The sequence below is a fragment of the Corvus kubaryi genome, unplaced genomic scaffold (genome assembly GCF_017639235.1).
Source record: "Corvus kubaryi isolate FWS band 111438036 unplaced genomic scaffold, C.kubaryi_AGA036_p1.0 74, whole genome shotgun sequence".
In the NCBI taxonomy this organism is placed as follows: Eukaryota; Metazoa; Chordata; class Aves; order Passeriformes; family Corvidae; genus Corvus; species Corvus kubaryi.
Genome location: NW_024582061.1, coordinates 12,466,817 through 12,484,141, shown reverse-complemented (window position 1 = coordinate 12,484,141; position 17,325 = coordinate 12,466,817). Strand labels below are relative to the sequence as shown.

General features: G+C 42.3%; 1 protein-coding gene across 2 annotated transcripts in view; it reads left to right on the top strand.

Annotated features, from left to right (window-relative positions):
* The window catches only part of APPL2 (adaptor protein, phosphotyrosine interacting with PH domain and leucine zipper 2), a 33,675-nt gene continuing 16,350 nt past the window's right edge, over positions 1–17,325 (top strand). Inside the window, exons 1-4 of one of the 2 annotated variants that reach the window (XM_042051206.1) lie at positions 1–175; positions 4,908–5,006; positions 14,914–14,973; positions 15,475–15,546. In XM_042051206.1, the coding sequence (XP_041907140.1) occupies positions 122–175; positions 4,908–5,006; positions 14,914–14,973; positions 15,475–15,546 (285 nt within the window). In that variant the 5' untranslated portion in view covers positions 1–121. Of the gene's footprint in view, positions 176–815; positions 837–4,907; positions 5,007–14,913; positions 14,974–15,474; positions 15,547–17,325 lie in introns of those variants that run through there. The other variant, XM_042051207.1, reaches the window with a different exon arrangement.

The window sequence follows — 17,325 nt, the reverse complement described above, 5'->3', positions numbered from 1 at the left end:
GTGCCGCGGCCGCCCCCGCGGGGACGGAGAGAGGGAGGGCCGCTGCCGAGCCCCGCCGCCGGGGCGTGCCAGCGCCGCGCACCCCGCTCCTGCCAGGGCTCCGCCGCGCCGCAGCGCCAACATGCCCGCCGTCGACAAGCTCCTCCTGGAAGAGGCTCTGCAGGACAGCCCGCAGGTAGCGGCCGCTGCCGGGACAGCCCGGACCCCGTCCGTCGGTCGGTCGGTCGTTCGGTCGGTGTGACGCACCTGAGCGCTCGGTGCCGGCGGGCAGCCCGTGGGTCTGGCCGGGCCGGTACGGGCTGACAGCTGGCGAGGGCCGGGGAGCAGCGTCCCGTGACGGGGAGAGGGGTGCCGGGGGCGGTGCAGCGGGACAGAGCGAGGCAGCACGGCGGGCGGGGAAGTGGGTCAGGGTGAGCTCGGCTGTCGGGGCCGTCGGGGAGCGCTGAGGCGGGCACACGACACCCGGGGGAGATCTGGGGTCCCGCAGGGCATTCGTCGGGGGAAAAGCAGGCAGAGTCTGCTCCTGGGAGTCTCCCGGGAGGACGGCTGTCCTCCAGCGCAGGGAGTACTGCGCCCTTTCTCCTCACCGCTCTCAGAGAAACTTTTGTGGCGTTTTTCTCGCACCGTCCCCCTTGGGTGTGCGCTCGGTGGCTGTAAGGGTTGCCCTGAGCAGCCGAGGTGTGTCAGGGAAGGACAGGTGGGCAGGGCTCAGTGCGCTGGCTTCCCCCGAAGGGAAAGGGACACCTGTGCGCGGTGTCACCTGGCCACGGCGACACAGTGGGCTGGAGGAGTGTCACCGCCAGCGTACCTGCTCCTCCTCAAGGGCCGCAGTTCAGGTACGGGAGCTCCCGTGAGGATGAATGAGGCGCATCCCACCGAAGATGACCTCCTTCTGAAGGGGTCTGAGGAACGAGGAGAGGCGGTCGCCGCCCTTCCCTTCCCGAGTGCAAGCACGGGGGGACGCTCCTCCTTTTGCCCCAGTGCAGCGCCCTGTGCCCCGCTGCCCGGAGCCGGGATGTGCCGCAGCTGCAGAGGGGACCCCTGGGACTGTGGAAGCCTCACAGCGAGGAACATGCCATGTCCTGATGTGTTCAGGGGCTGGTTAGGTGGAAGAGAGAAGTAGAGGGAAGGGGAAAGAGTGGGAAGTTCACTGAGGGATGGGGAAGGTGCGCTTGGGGACAAAGCGTGGGGCAGAGAGAGATACAGAAGTAATTGGTGAAGCAGGGAAAGACGTGAGGGCAGGGTGGATCAGCATGGATCCGGCTCCCAGGTAGCCCTGTGTTGTAAGCCTGACTCGTCTGCTGATGGATCAGGAGGAGGAATGAATAGGTAAGCTGTGGAGCAGATTGCTGCAAGGTGTTACAGAGTCTGTCATGAGACATTTTGAAGGAAGGATTGGAAGTGCACCTGTCAGGACTTAATAAGCCTTGGGCCTTATCTTAATTGCCTCATCTTATCCTCTTTTTTTGTAATTTCATGAAATCCCATTCTAGTAAGAAAGATTTCCATCATGTGTTTGATGTGGCGTATTTGTAATCATCCTTGGGAATTTTAAACACTGGATTGGAAAAAGCATTGAGTAACCTGATGTTACATCAAAGTCAGCCCTGCTTGGAGCAGAAGTTTGGACAAGGTGACCTGCAGGGTTCCTTACCAGCCCGAGCTTTTCTGTGTTCCACAGTTTACCGGAGTGTGCTAGATTTATTATGGGTAGTTAGTAACATTTTTAGTGTTAGCCTCCCCACTGCATCCTAAAGCTGAAGAACTTGAGACGCAGGAGAAGTGAACTAATTTACTTCTTCAGTCAACACTTCCTTCAACGATTAAAAATGTAACACTGACTGAAAGCAGCTGAACAATGCACTGAACTGAATTTGGAGGTCGTTGTCTTTCCTGTGTCCTGAAAGGCAGGCTGTTAACATCTCCTTTGCAATTACTGGAATACCAGGCTGTGCATTAACCTGAGTATTGGCAGGATGTTTTGCCTTGGTTTGGTCATTGCTTTTTCTTCAAGCTCTACAACTTTCGGAGGGAGGGACATGGTTTAATTTTTATAATGGCTCAGCGTTGCTAAAATATATTCTTTTGATATAAGAAAGCAGGAGTGGTTTTTTTCAGTCTTTTATATTTTTATTACTTTTTTCACTGGGGAGAGCTTTACATTCACAAAATCAAGGCAAAAAGTTAGTCTCTGTTCCAGAGAAATGAGCAGCATAGCCTCTTACAGGATTATTTGCTTCTGTATGAAGGAACCTGATTCTCTTCTGCTCTGTGCAGTGACAGGAGTGCAAAGAGATGGTGAAATGAGGATATAACCTCACTTTTTATAAACTGTGTGAAGCATGTGATTTACATGCAAGACCGAGGAGAATTAGGCCAAAGTTATTTCTTCATCAAATTTCTAAAACTTGATTTATCTCTCCCCATCAATACAGTACTTTTGTCTTGATTTGTCTCCAGACACTGGCTGAAAGAGGCCATAAGAAGTGTCTTAATTTTGAGGTGTTTGGCTACAAAATGGAGAAAAATTTATGTCAGCGGCCATGCTAAAATCAAAGGAAATACTTACATGAAACTAGAAAGTTTTTTCCTATCTTTCCAGAAGCTGAGATAATGTTGTGAATAATGGGGCCTCCTAAATGTTAGCTTAGTATTTGGTTTACTGGTTTATTTCAGCAGCCTTAGCTGCTCTTCCAGAATTTGTCAAAACAGCAGCAAAGAAAATGCACACATGCTGGTATTTTGTTGCAGTGATTTCAAATGGTATTCTTAAATGTAAAAGTTTCCAAGAATAACTTCCAAACTGTCTGAATCATTTATTGTTTTTATTATTTTTGAACAATGTGCTAATAACAGAGGCCAAGACTTTCAGAAATTGGTTGCTGGAGCTGTTCTACCTCAAGCCATATTTAGACAAATGAAAAATCTGAACCTGCAAAAATTCAGTAAGATTTACGAATGTAGCTGACATTCCTGTATTTTGGAACCTTTTCCAGCATGCAGAATTGTGTGATTTGTAGCCTATTCCAGGCAATTTCTTTATAACCTTTTAGTTTTGGCTTGAGATTTGGCTTGATAAACATTGTATCAAGTTTTATAATTTTTGCTTTCCCCAGATTTATGTTTTAACCATCTTTGTTCTCTGTACTTTTCATGTGCCATTGTAACTCAAAACAAGGCAGCTGAGCACTGTATAGGTACAAGATAGTTTGTTGATGTTATTTTGCTGGTTATAATACATCATTGAAGACAAAACATTTGGAATCAGATATTTTTGAAAATCAACATGTTTTCAGTTACTGAAGTAATATCTTAATGTGGAAAACTCTCAAAATCATCCTTACAGGGAAGTTCTGTACAAAGGTCCTTTAAACATTTGGGTTCCTGATACCCATTTCATTGACTTGGACTGCTCTCCATTCTCTGGTTTTCATGTTCTCTTTATTTGAAAACAATACTTTGTAGTGTGTATTCCCTTACATGCTAGGATCTCAAACTGGCTTCCCAAACTCTCGCAGGTAGGAAGTGTTGTAGCAGCCTAGCACATTAGCAGAGTGAACTGTTGAGAGCTTTTAAAGTTACTCAGAGTAAGAAGGTACTGAAGAGAACCCAAAGACTGACTTCCAGGCCGGGTATTTTAACCATTGAGCAGCACTCATTTCTGGCTTAGATACTTCTCAGCAGAGATGAAATGATAGTTAATCATAGGCCAGGATTCTTGAAGGATGCTGATGTTGTGTTTTTCAGGACAAAGGAAGTCTGGGCAGAGAGTTTTGCAGAGAATAAATGCCTTGGAAAAATGCATGTGCCTTCTGTTAAAATAGTGGAGTATCTTAAAACTTTAAAAATAAATTTCCCAAATTTGAACCTGGATACTTCAGGTATATTAGAGATTCCTGTAATGGGGGTAGAGATAAAGCACTTGCTCTTTTACAGGACTGACATGCCTATGAAAGTACTGGAGTTTATGCATGACCCTCATGTAAGCAGATGAAGCTCATTAATGTCATATAAGTCAGCTTACAGATGGAGAGACATTTCCAGTTAGCATCAAGTAGATTGGATTTATCAAAGTTAAGACTAAGGATGGATCATGACTTTGTTAAAGGGACAATCTTTCTTTAATTTTTGTAAAGATCTAGCAAATTCTGGAGCTCAGCATTATTCTGAGATATCTTTCCCTTCTTGGGAGCTGTGTCAGCAACATAATTCTTTATTCCTGACGATTCCACCAAAACAAACTAAGGGAATTCACGTCTTTAAGATAACACAAGTTCTTCCCTCCTCTTCCTGCTTGCTGACAAGCATGAGTTAGCAGAGTGAAGAGAGTACAGGGTATCTCCGGGTGGGTGTATCCTTGTGTGCCTGTTGGAGATGAGCACTCAGTTGTTTTGTCCAATGACATCAGCTCGCTTTGGCCGTGGCCCCTTAAGAGTTGCTCAAGACAGTGGAGAGTGAATAACAAAAGTGTAAATTATCTCACTGGAAAGGGGTGCTTTCAGTGCAGTCTGACACTGGAGAAGTAAAGTGAGCAAGCAGTGGTGTTTGACCCCCAGTCCTTAACATGGTTTGAATTACTGTCATCAGAAGGAAGATATTCAGGATGTTTTACATTCCTAATTATGTTGGAAGGACTGTGTGTTAGTAGAGGCAAGAGCCTGGAGTCAGGATGTAGCCATAGCATTTTATCAGTTCACTTCCTTGTGCCTCAGTTTACCTATCTATAATAAAAGAACTACTTTCCACATGTTTAGAGATTCTGAATAAACAGAATTGTGCAAGTCAAGGGTGTATTATTTCTGATTGATTTTTACTTTTTACTACCATCTCTTTGTAGCTGTTTGTGGTTCTTTTTAATATTTCCACTCAGGACTAAAACCATTTGCTTTTTTTTTGTTTTTTTGAAGACTCGTTCTTTGCTCAGTGTCTTTGAAGAAGATGCAGGAACCCTTACAGAATACACAAACCAGTTGCTTCAGGCAATGCAACGAGTCTATGGTGCCCAGGTAATTGTTCATTTGTATTTCTTTTGTTCAATGTGGAAGAGAAGATAAATTGCTGTTATGATGCTGTTGTTTACATTTAAGTTGCTAAGTACCTGTACCTTCTGTGGTTTAAGAGGAGTTGTGGGTGTTTTTCATCTCGTAGCTCAACCTCTTTCTGCCTTGATGCTCAGAAAAGTTGTATTCATAAAAAAAAAGAAAGTTACTTACTTTGTCTCCAAACAATTAATCAAAGTAAAACTGTGCTATGTCCTTACCTTATGGTACATTGGGAGGCCAGCCTTGACAAGATCGCTTGCCTGAATGTAGATACAGTTCCCAGGTCTGCACACTGACTTTAGGCACCTAACTTAGATGCTGTGACTCAGCTCATGGAGGGAACTGCCCATTTCCACTGATTACAGAGCAGATGTGCACTTTGGGTCTTGCTAAAGTCGAGTACCTACAGTAGTCGTGAAAAAAACACGAGCAGAAGCAGAAAAAATGACATTTTCTGGAGTATTTACATGACCTAGATGACTAAATCCCTTTGAAAGTAAAACCTGTAAAAGAAATTATATCCAGTGCTTTGGAAAATGTTACTGTAAATCTGAGTGATTTTCAGTGAAGCTGATTCCCATGTGCATAAAATTAGGTGTTTCAAAATGCCATTATCTGGGTCTTTAAAGACAAACACGGTGTCTCATGGAAGTTTTGCAAGTGTTTGTGTAGGTTTAGATCTTGAGTTCACTAAAAACAACAACTTTTCTATTCTTAAAGCAGTAAATCGGAGTACACAGAGAGATGAGGAGAGCAGGAGTATTTTGAATTTCCCTGAAGAATGCCTGATCCGTACATTACTAGAAATCAGCTCAACTATAAGTCTACTGCAAGTATATGTCCATTTGGTGGGATTGGTCTTTGGGTGACTGATAGTTTGACATGGAAGAACCATATGCCTAGGATTTGGCTGCCTACACCTGGAAGATCCAGCTTTGGAGAGCTTCCAAGTCTTCATGTCCTGGATGTTGTGCAAATGCAGAGCAACCAGAGGTTTACAGCACAGCTTAGGTACATAGGAAATGATGCAGGGCGTGGCTGGGGGCTCGAGAGGCAACGGGAAATCAGCACTGCAAGTCAGGGATGGCCATTTTGGTACAGTCACTGTGCTTTGAGAGTAACAAAGAGCATGGGCACGTTGGATGGTAGGAGTCTGACAGCAAAGACTGGGTAGGATTGAAATGGATGAAGAAGGGAATCAGGAGATCTGATTTTCAAGTGTCCAGCTTGTAGGCTGCATGTCCCTTTCCACTGCTGATTGCATTTTAGGAAGTGGTTGCTCTGGTCTGTGATTCAAGAAAAAAAAATGCTTTATCTGCTTTTGTTTGCCTCTTCCTTTTCATCTTGGTTTTTAGCATTCTCCATTTCTGTTTCACCACAATTACGACATTTCCTTTTTCTTCCCATCATCTCAGTACATTTACCCATCAGTATTTTGCAGTACTACTGAGTCTACTTCATTTTCCCAGCACTTTTTGGCCACTTCTTTCCTGAACGCTGCTTTAGTTTGATGGAAATATTCAGTCACTTGTGAATATTGGATATATTCTTTGAAATAGGTCTTTGGAGTTTGATGTAATTTTGAGATGTAGGAATAGAAGGGTAATGCTGAATTGCCTACTAAACATAAATGGACAGTTAAGAAAAAGGTGTGTGATATTTCTTGGCTGCCTAATCACAACTTGAGAGAAAAAGCACTTTTGTTGATGTGTTATCTGGGCCTCAATAGCAGCATATTAGGAGGTGTTACCAACCCTGTAAAAGCTGAGAGTATTGAGAAGCCACTTTCTGAATTTGCTTTTTTATTTTCCTGGCTTAAATTTTGTCTCTGCAAAGTCAAATTTTCTCTTTGCAAAGTCATCGTCATCCCCTGCTCTGATTTCTATATCTGTAAAATAGAATTTCGGTTACTGACCTACTTTAGCAATGGCCATAAAATGAGTGGGATCACAGTTGTGGCAGACAGACAAAGCAGCAGTGGGTTCTACCAGTCTCCAGTATTGAAAATTCAGGGTTTATGCCCCCTCAAAACACTTAGGACAGTTTAAAAAACATTAATTTTGGTTTCTTCCATAGTTTGTTCTGAACTTTCACATTTCCCAGATATCTTAACCATGTTTTCAAGATCTTTTTGACTAGTTTACTAGAAGTCTGGTGTTTTTTGTGATGAAAACTCAAATGTTTATGTAATTCAAACCACCGTAACCTGTGATCAAATAACAGTAGTTAATGGTTCTGAATGGATTCAGTGCAAAGTCTCAGGGGAGTAGCAATTAGTACCAACTGCATGCTGTTAATTAACCATGTGGATATATGCATATAGCTGTCTCATAACACTGCTCTGTGTGCAGAGCCACAGTAAATCTGTAAAGTGACAGCTCAAGCTGCTTTAAGCACTTGGATCAGCGCATTTGAAAGGAGTGTGAAAAAGAAATACTTGCCCATATTTTTAAAAAAACATTTAAGAAAATAGGAATCTTTTAAAAGATCTTTTCAGACTTACATGCATTCAAGCAGGACTTTAAAAAGAGTGTAAGGAGGGATGTGCAGCATCCTGTGCAGCAGTGGCTCTGCTGTCTGGGCTGCAGCTGGGTGGTGCATGGGTAGCAGGTTGCCTTGGCTGCAAGGCCCTCAGTGCTTTACGGGCCTCTGATTGTCCTGCAGGATGAGGACAGTGCTCTCACCTCCCTGGGCACCCACACCACATGGGATCAGGCGGTGACTCTTCTGCACATGGAGCTCTTTAGTGAAAAAGAGGCTGTGATGCTACAAGGAAGATGCAAGTGTGTGATGCCCTGATTAAGGAGAAGTCACAGGACCCAAAAGTAGCACTTGAGGAGTGAGGTTTGGTTGATCTGGCAAACCCATGTGATTAAATACAGTAAAGCATAGTGAAGCATTTTTATATCCATCAAATAAACCACACCCATGTGAGTACATAGTATATTTCCTGCTGTAGTTCTCCCAGCTGTGCTGTGGTGCCCTGAAGTAGTTACCACAGTAGTGGTCTTATACAGGAAATCTTCCATCCAGAGTTTATTCCTGTAGTCCTTCCTTCTTGCAAGCAAGCCCTGATGTTTCATCTGGCATTAGTGCTGATTTCTGTGAATGTTGTGTTTGTCTGGGGATGAGAAGAGTCTGGATGTTTTATGACCTGAGCAATATTATAATGCAGCAGCAAGCAAGGACTGTTAGCAAATTTAATTTGCTTAAGTTACAATGCTGAGGCTCTTGCAATGGTGTATGAGCAAAGTGTGCCCAGTTTACCTTCCTGACCACTGTCGTAGTAAATGGTTTTCAGAGCTTTACTATCATTTCCGGTTGTCCATCATGCTCTAGAAATGGCTGAGCTGGGAACCTTCACTTGAAACAAAATGCCTTTAGGAAACTCAGGAGACTGTCGTGTCTCTAGTGACTAGTAGGAGGGATAAACAGTTGAGCGGGTGAGAGGAAAGTAAAATGCAGTATTTTGTCATTGTAAAGTGATTTCATCTCGTGTCCTGACAAACCTGTCTGGATACTAGGGCAGTGATGGCAGAAGAGGAGTAAAGAGAAACACATGTTGTCTTTATCAATATATCTAGAGAGGGAACAGCGTGGGAATTGTGAAGCATAATCCTGTTCAGCATCTGTGTCTCTGTGAGAAGTTGTCTTGTGATTCCAGGCAAAGCAGCAATAACCTCAGTGGCTCACTGCCTTTTTATGTCCAGGCTCTTAGAGAAACTTCTGATAATTATTGAATAGTCTTGGTTTATAGGTACCACGTTACATGGGTGTCAGAACAGCTTGAATCTGTCAAGCTGTTTTAGGTAGTGCTTTATAAGTGTTATTTCTCTCTGCAAGTTAATGATGCCTCATGTCTGCATTTTTCAGCAGTGCTGCTTGCTTGACTTTCCTGTGTATTAACTTCAGTAGGCTGTAACTTGGTTGTTGGGTGTCAGGCTCTCTAGGGTATGCATGGACTTTCATATTTATTATGTTGCATAGCTAACTCCAAGTGTTGAGAATTCTTGTTTAATTAACAAGTAAGCACTGATGCAGCTTTTCTTTTAATTGCTTTCTTTTCATATCAGAGGGAAATATTGTATTACCTTTTCAAATGACAAGACTTTTTTTTTTCCTAAAACGTTTTGAAGGAACAAAATTTAAGTTAGCATTTTATAAACTTTCAGTTCTACATAGAGAAGCTTCAATAGAGTGTTAGATAGGACATTTGCAATAAATTGCAGTTGTCAGCACTGACTTCTGTGAAATACTGTGTGTATTATTGTTCCATACTCGGTGTAAGTTTGCATCATATACTTCTTACCTTCCTGAGGCACATTCACCAAATGTTGCTGACAGAGATAAGCAGAAAATTACCACATGAGAACTAATGTATTTACAGAGGCATGGGAGTTGGGTTTAATGCTGCCTGTAAGTCAGAATTGTCACTGTGCCTGGAAGCAAGTTAGCATTGTGCTAAGGAGGATCTGGAGATCCGAGGCAGCATAAATGTATGGATACCCTGCTGATAGTAATTGTTTTGACAGAAGAGATTCTTTCTGTACTGAGCTAACCATCCTATTGTAGTTGCTTTTGGTGTTTTTCAGCAGCTTTGACTGGCATCTTCTCTTCCTTGGAGCTATTGGAGGATCCTTTTTGGAACTGTTCCCATTTGTAAGGATGGAATGCCGTGCTGTGAATCAGCACCAGGGCAAGCCATATGTTAGCCTGATCTTGTAAAGTGCTGTGCAGCCTGAGCACCCTGGTGAGGCTTAGCTTCCTGCAACCCTGGATTCATGTTTCCAAGCCATTTAATATGCAAACCTAAGCCTGTAGGACTTTGCCATTTACTAGATTGCTGGATAATTCTGCTTTGTAGGAAGATAAGCATATGTAAATGGAGCTGCATAGAACTGTTGCCTCAAGACCCAGTTCTTTCTGTGCTGTGCCTGATTTTGAAGGTAAATGTGTTGCCCAATTCTGAAGGGGTGGACAGGGTGCTACTGCCTCCTGGGTCTTCCACTTCAACCATGTATCTGGGTCTTTTTCCTCTTTTATGAGGCATTAAGTTTTCCCAGATGTAAGCTAAAATTTATTATGTGTCATTCTGCACGTACAGAGTGCACGAATAAATACCTTTACCAGAGTCTTGCTTGTTTATATGAAGCAGCCTTTGGCAGTTCTGTGTGCTAGTTACTTTAGTTTTAAAAATTCCAACTATAGCTGACGTAGGAAAGTTGCTTTGCAGAAAGCTTCATTATATTGGGATTGCACATGCTGGAATAGTTCTGTGTCTTTAGAAGTTAATTTATAGCTCAGCTTAATCCTTTACATGCCCTCCAATCTGTAGTCTGTTAGACAACTGTCTACAGAAATATCTTTGGATTTCAGCAGATTAATCCTCAGAGTTTATTTTGGAAAAATACAGGGATCCTAAAAATGGATGGACTGCCTCACTAGGAAATAGTTAATGGCATGGATATTTTATTACAAAGAGGTTATAGAAAAGTCAGTCTGTTCTGAGGATATGAACAGCTTACTGAATAAAAGTGATAATGAAGAAGGTGGAATCAACCACATGCCTTTGCTCTGGGTACTAGCTCAGAAAATAAGTTGGACTTTTTTTTTTTTCTGCTGACTTTTTTGAAGGCAGGGTGAGATATTTCAATAACTTGAGAATTAAACAATATTTTTTAAGCTAGTTGTTTTTAATTTCTGGTAGATTAATGCTAGATTCAAGACAGCACTTCCATTACCTTTTCCATTTGAACTGGACTTACAGAAATCTATTCCTAGGGCTACCATGCCAGTCAAGGTTAAAGAAAAGGAAAAAAAAGTCAGCACATCTGTAATCACGAATGATTTCATTATACTTATTTACATACGGTCTTTTTTTCCTTTTGGTACACTTTTTTCCCATAATGCTGCCAAGATGTTTTCCCTGTTTAGTAGAACCATCTAGTGCAAATGAATGTATTTCCAAGGCCCATTACTGGTTAAGTTTGCCTTCATTTAGAAGGCTTCAATTTCTGTTCAGGATTTTATTGAGTTTTTGCTTGCTATATCATCTCATTGATAGCTCTCCCACTCCATAAATGCATGATGAATCCTAAAATGTCAAGGTAATGTGGAAGAGATGTGGAGTCAGGCTTGTATTGTAGTTTTTCTTTTGCTGTGGTGTATTGAATTGCAGTCACTTCAGGACAAAGGAAATCAATGTTGCTGTATCCATGGGAAAATGCCTTGGAAATAGATTAAAACCTGTTAAAATAATTTGCCTGGATTTAGTGGATCTGTCAAGTGAAGCAATGCAAATAACTTCTAAGTCTTGGAACTGAATGGCAGCAGGACAGGGGGAGGGGAAAGGGCTGATTAGGAAGAAATGAGAGGAGGATTAAACCAAACTTTCCCAGATTAGTGTGCTTAGCAATGCAGTATTACCACTAGGTCAGCAGAGCACTTTGCCTGCTTCCTGTTCCTAATGCAATGGACTGTGTTTCAACTTGCTAGCTTAATTTGTTTTGTTTAGAGCTTTTGGGTGTGTGTCTGTTTTGTTTTGATTTTTGTTTGGCTTTTTTCCCCCCAAATGATACAGTGAATGATTTTGTATCTCCAATGGGAACTAAGTCTGGCAGGTGTTGGGAGGGAGGATGAAGGACCCAGGATTAACTCTTCCACATGGGTAGGGATTGAGTAACAAGTTTCTTTGTGGTGTTCTGACACAAAGAACTGAGCCAATAAATGAAAAATGTGACCAGCTGGCAGCAGTGGGTTGTGAGTAATGCATGGAACTGTTGTCCCCAAATCAGCCTAAAATCCCAAAGTAAGTTTTGTGTCAGGCACATCTTTCAATTTGTTCTGTATCTGGAGTAGCATGCTATGAATGTCTGCTTGGGGTCTGTATTATTAACTGTTGTCACCTGATTGAATACTTGGTAAGATGTTATTAATTTACACCCCTTTGAGATCCTCGGGGTTTATGTATTCCCCCATTATCCTGTCACATTCTGGAGACTACTCCTGGGGAGTGATGATCACTGGAAGGTGCTTATTCCACACACCTGTTTACATTGCCCATCTTCAAACTGCCCCACATAGATGAGTAGAAACTTTGGGAATGGTTAACACTTATGTCTTTGGGCAGGTTTTGTGCGTTTTGTTTTGGGGTTTTGTTTGTTTTTCAGCCTATTATTCTGAAGCCTCTTTTAGTGTTAGCAAATATAAGCCAGAAGCATGTATTTTCCTGATTCAGAGCAGATCATGAAACTGCAGACTTTGCAGGAATAAGTAAATTGAAACAAATGGGGAAAAGAGGCATGTTTCTGATACTTGTTTATTTCAAAGGATTTCTTGCACCCTGATCCAGCTGTACAGCTTACAGGTGGCATCACAGTTGCTGTGTGAGGACTTAGAGCTGGGTAAGAGCTGCAAGAAGACTCTTTGAGGTTGTGCTTATGAAAAAGATGCCAGGTCTGAGAACCTCTGGTTCTTTTTGTAATCTTAATTTCCAGCCACATGCATACAGACAAACCTTTTAATGTCTTCTGTATACTTGCAGGGAGTCCCATCCTCCCTGTCATAAACTCATTGCTTGCTAGCTCCCACTTTGAAGGTAGAAAAGTCTCTCTGGTGTTCTTACTGCTTGGGGGCAGATAATTAAGGCTCATTTCTATCCATGCCTGAGCCCTTAACAGGGTTTGTTTTTTATAATAAGGCAGAACATCCTTTTCCATCCTCTGGCTTGGGAAATCCTTAAATACCAAGTGTTTGTGTAAAGCTTTTTCATTTTAAAAACTATGTACTCTGCACAACCAACCTGCAAATCTTACAGGAATCATTGACGTTGTTGTATGAAAGTGTAGTGCTTGTTACTAATTGGGCTGAGACAAGAAACAAGGCTAATCCGTCACTGTGAAGTGAGAATAGTCATGAGGTGTGCACGATCCGAGCGTGGGCCCACGTTATCTCAGCTCCGAACTCTTGTTTGTACCTCGGAAGGCCTCTGCTGTGCCATCTCCTCCTGCCTGTGAGTGTTGTCACCACGGCATTTTAAGATGATCAAAATTATCTCGTTCAGCTTTCCCTGTCATGTGTTCACATGCAGCTGCTGGTACCTAGGCTGTGGCTGGTTTCTTTTGGCTTTCTTTTTCCTCCCCTGAGCACTTGGGCACACTTTAACACTGACAGTGTTGGGACCCTGCTGTCCATATGAACCCCCATTCCTGGCATGCCAAGGCGGTGCGGAAGCACCAGGCTGTAATGCAGGATGTCACAGGTGGCAGCAGGCCAAAGCAAAGGGTGTTTCAGAGTCTCTGGCCCAGATAGTTTGCTGTGCTGTGCTCTGCTTGCTCAGGATGACAGGGACAATAAGAGAGCATACAAGCTCTGTCCCAGTTTTAATGGTGTTCTGTATCAGCCCTAGTATAAAGAGATCTATTAAAGTAGTTCAGATATTTGCTCCTAGTTTTACAAACTCTCTTTGGCCTTATATATTTGGAGACAAGAATAGTTTATGTTAAGGTTTAAAATTAAATTTAAAGTTACTAGTTTTCTGCATTACTGAGGATGAGAAGGATCTGATAGGGGTTAAGACAAATGCCAGTTACCCCCTTCCCTTTTTTCCTTTATTTTAGTTTTAAGTCCTTGTTAACAAACCAGGGACAGAGGTGTTGATATGCTAGTATTAGGAATACATTGATTAAAGATTGGCATATCCAAATGCTTGTCTGGTTTTTCCAGCTATCAAGCAAATTTACACACCTTCCCTACAAATCTTGCCTGGTGTAAGCATGTCTTAAGTGTGTGTGCACTTTCATTGGCTGGTGCAGCCAGGAGAAGAGAGATGTGCTGGTTTGTGCTCCTGTAGCCACTTAAAGTGCTGTAGTTACACTGGTACATTCCCTGAGCGTGAATGCATTATGGAGGCACACCTGCTGGTTCACTTTATTGATGTAGATTTTGGGGACAGATGATAACCCAGAATGAAACATTCTTATGCTGGTATGGCAGCCTACGTGTTTGAGGTTCTTCTAGTTTTGTTATTTTCTTGTGGTGGGGGGAAACCCAAGGCTAAAACTAAACCTCAAATCTTAGCTCTATTCAAAGAAGTTAAACTGTAGATCTGAAGTGTGTACCTCTTACTACTGCTTCCCTATTTTCATGGTTTAAGCCCAGCTGGAAATTCTGCCAGCCCTATTTCTGGGGCTTGTTCAACCCCCTTTCCATCCCCCTCACCCCAGTGGAACGGGGCAAAGAATCAAAGTAAAACTCGTATGTTGAGATAAAAGCAGTTTAATAATTGAAAATAAAGTAAAATACAGTAATACTCATTAATGATAGTAAAAGGGGGAAAACCCCCAAGTGATGCACCCTGCAGTTGCTCACCACCAAATGACCAATGCTAGAACCCCTCTTCCCGAACCCAGATTGGCCTCCCTTTGGCGTTACTTGTCCCAATTTATTTACTGGGCATGCTGCTCCATGGTGTGGAATATCCCTTTGGTCCTTTTGGGTCATCTGTCCCAGCTGTGCTCCCTCCCAGTTTCTTTTGTGTGCCCTCTCACTGGCCGAGCGAGACAAGGAAAAAAAAACCCTTTACTTAGGATAAACACAACTTTGCAAAAATCCAAAACATCAGTGTGTTAGCAGCACTATTCTTACTCTGAATCCAAAACACAGCACTGTAACAGCTGCTGAGAAGAAATTAACTCTATCCTAGCTGAAAGCAGGACATCTGTGCAGGTATGTTGGGACTAGCTGCTTGCACACAACTGAATGTTTTTGTGGGTAGTTTCAGATTCAGTCAAGACACTGGTAACAAAGTAGTGGTAACAGCAGCACTAGGGACCTTTCATTATTTCTATTAACATGGCATTTTTGTTTGTAGAATGAAATGTGTCTTGCCACACAACAGCTTTCGAAGCAGCTCCTTGCCTATGAAAAGCAGGTATGTTCAGCACGTGACTTTGATTTCTTTCCTGCCTCAGCACTTGTGAAGAAGTCTGTAAATCCTTTGTTTTCTGGAAGTGCTCATGCCATTTGCTTCACTTGGTTTCATGTGACGGCAGTTGTGAATTTCCCCAGGATGTTTAAGGGAGTTGGGTCATTTCTGAGAGTCTTAAAAAAACCCAGAACCAACCAAACAATTAAAAAAAAACCCCAAAAAGGTACAAAATCTGAGTTAATAAATTTATGAAGATAAAGTCAGTTTGTTCCAGTTCTATGACTTTAAAATGAGTATAATGAGAATTAAGTGTTGTCCAAAATCCATTCATTTAACACAAGAAGAGCAGAGTAAAAGAAGTATATTAATGAGTTTCTGGTTTTACATTTATTTTTATCATTTGTTTCATTTTGTAGACATATTCTTTCTTTTTGTAGTAAAATGTGTTGTATTTTATATTCATCTTTATTGATTTATGGACCAAACATGTGTTTCTATTTCCAGCATTTTGCCTTGGGTAAAGGAGATGAAGAAGTGATATCCACCCTTCATTATTTTTCAAAAGTTGTGGATGAGGTAATTTGAATTGCTAATATTCTCTTTTTACAATACAGAATATTAGTGGTTTTTCTTTGGGTCTGTCCTTTTGATTCAGAGCCTTCCCACTGAAGGCTAGATTGTGCCTGGGTTTTAGAGCCATTTCATTCTGGATAAAGAAGTTTGATAACACCCTTCCATAATGGTTAGAGCTGTTTCTTTGGCTTCATCCTGTATGCTATCCTCAGAGCAAAGCTGAACTTCCTAAGGGAACTTAAAAAGACACTAAACCAGGATGTGTCATCTAGGCTAGGACAATCTTTTATTTAATTCCATATTAAAATGACACTTACATTTCTAAGCTTTAAACACTGCAGTTTGAGCCAAAACTTGCTAGGTATGGATGCAGGGCAGCTGTGAATTGGTAAAGCTGCAGTTTAGTTGCTGTGAGGTCGTGCAGAATCCAGAGATGTCTGGGGAAGGCTGCAGTACTGTGTGGTGAAGACAGTGAAGCCGCATGCAGTGAATACCCCTACTCCCTGGAGGTTTCTGCTAAGTACTGGGAGCCTTTATAAATGCTTTTGTTAGACCTGCCCGTATAACATTTCAATATAGCCTTGGTATCTAGGTCCTTCTTGCTTAGGTTTCATTTGTCACATCACTCTCTGCTGTGAGCAGCGCTGTGCCATCAGAAAAGTCTTGTTCTTGTTAGTCTACTTCCAACTTTGATTAAGAAGGCAAAAGGCTGTACTGAGGTCTGCTGTTTGGAAGGGGAGAGAGGGTTATGGGACAAAAAGTAAGTTAAAAATTTTAGAGCCCAAGGATAAACTCTAACGATGTAGTGAGAGGAATCCCAAAGGTTTGCTTTGTTTTTTTTAGGCTTTTCTTGCTGCATGTGTGCTCTCAGGATACCTGAAAGGAGCACTTGTTATCACAAGTCTTGTAGTTGCTTATGTGAACTCCAAATAAATCAAAACACGAACTTTCTCCTTCCCAAGTACAAGAAAAGAGTGCCATTTGGGGTCAGAAAGCTGAAAGCCTCTGCTCTGTTCTGTCAGTCATGTTTTCCCTCACAAGAGCCTGCTCCATTCCTCAGCCTCCTTTTCTGTGTTAGCTACCCCTTGTGCCTGTTTTAGTTGTCTGTTCTATCAGAATTGAATTGTGTTGCCTAGTGGGAAATCCTGGCCTAATCCTTACCTGCACGAGGCTGCCTAGAGGTCTCCAGGACACTGTGAGCAAACAGGCGGAATGTCCCACCAAGGTGTGGCACCCTCCTGGTGCTCCTGCAGTGTGATCGATAGCTGTCCTACCTGCACCCATCTCATCTTCTTAGCATGCCACTGTTGACATGAGAGCCTTGCCTGCCTTCATCCTAAATAGTGGCACATGGGTGCTTTAAAACAGCTGTGTGCTGAAGTTTAGGAACACTTACAAAAACAGGAATAGGGAAACCGCTAGGAAGGTAAAATATTTGAATGGGACCCTTCATTGTGGTTGTCCCCTGTTGTGATTGTGGGTAACCCTTGTTCATGGAAAGACATTGTAGTCATGGTGGTGGGATTGTAACTCCATGGCATAGAGACTTAACAAAAACAGGTTAATAAAGGATAATTACAGTTTAAATCCTGTTGGGTTAAGCATTAGAATTAATGGTCAAGTGAATTGCCCTAATCCGTTATGTGGGAACTGAAGTGTTCTTGGATCCTTGGGAAATACCAGGCAGGAATGAAGCATTTAGGGAGACATCCCCATCTGTCTCAGATACCTTGAGAAGTGTATTTTAAGCATTGAAGTACATTATATCCACTGGGCACAAAT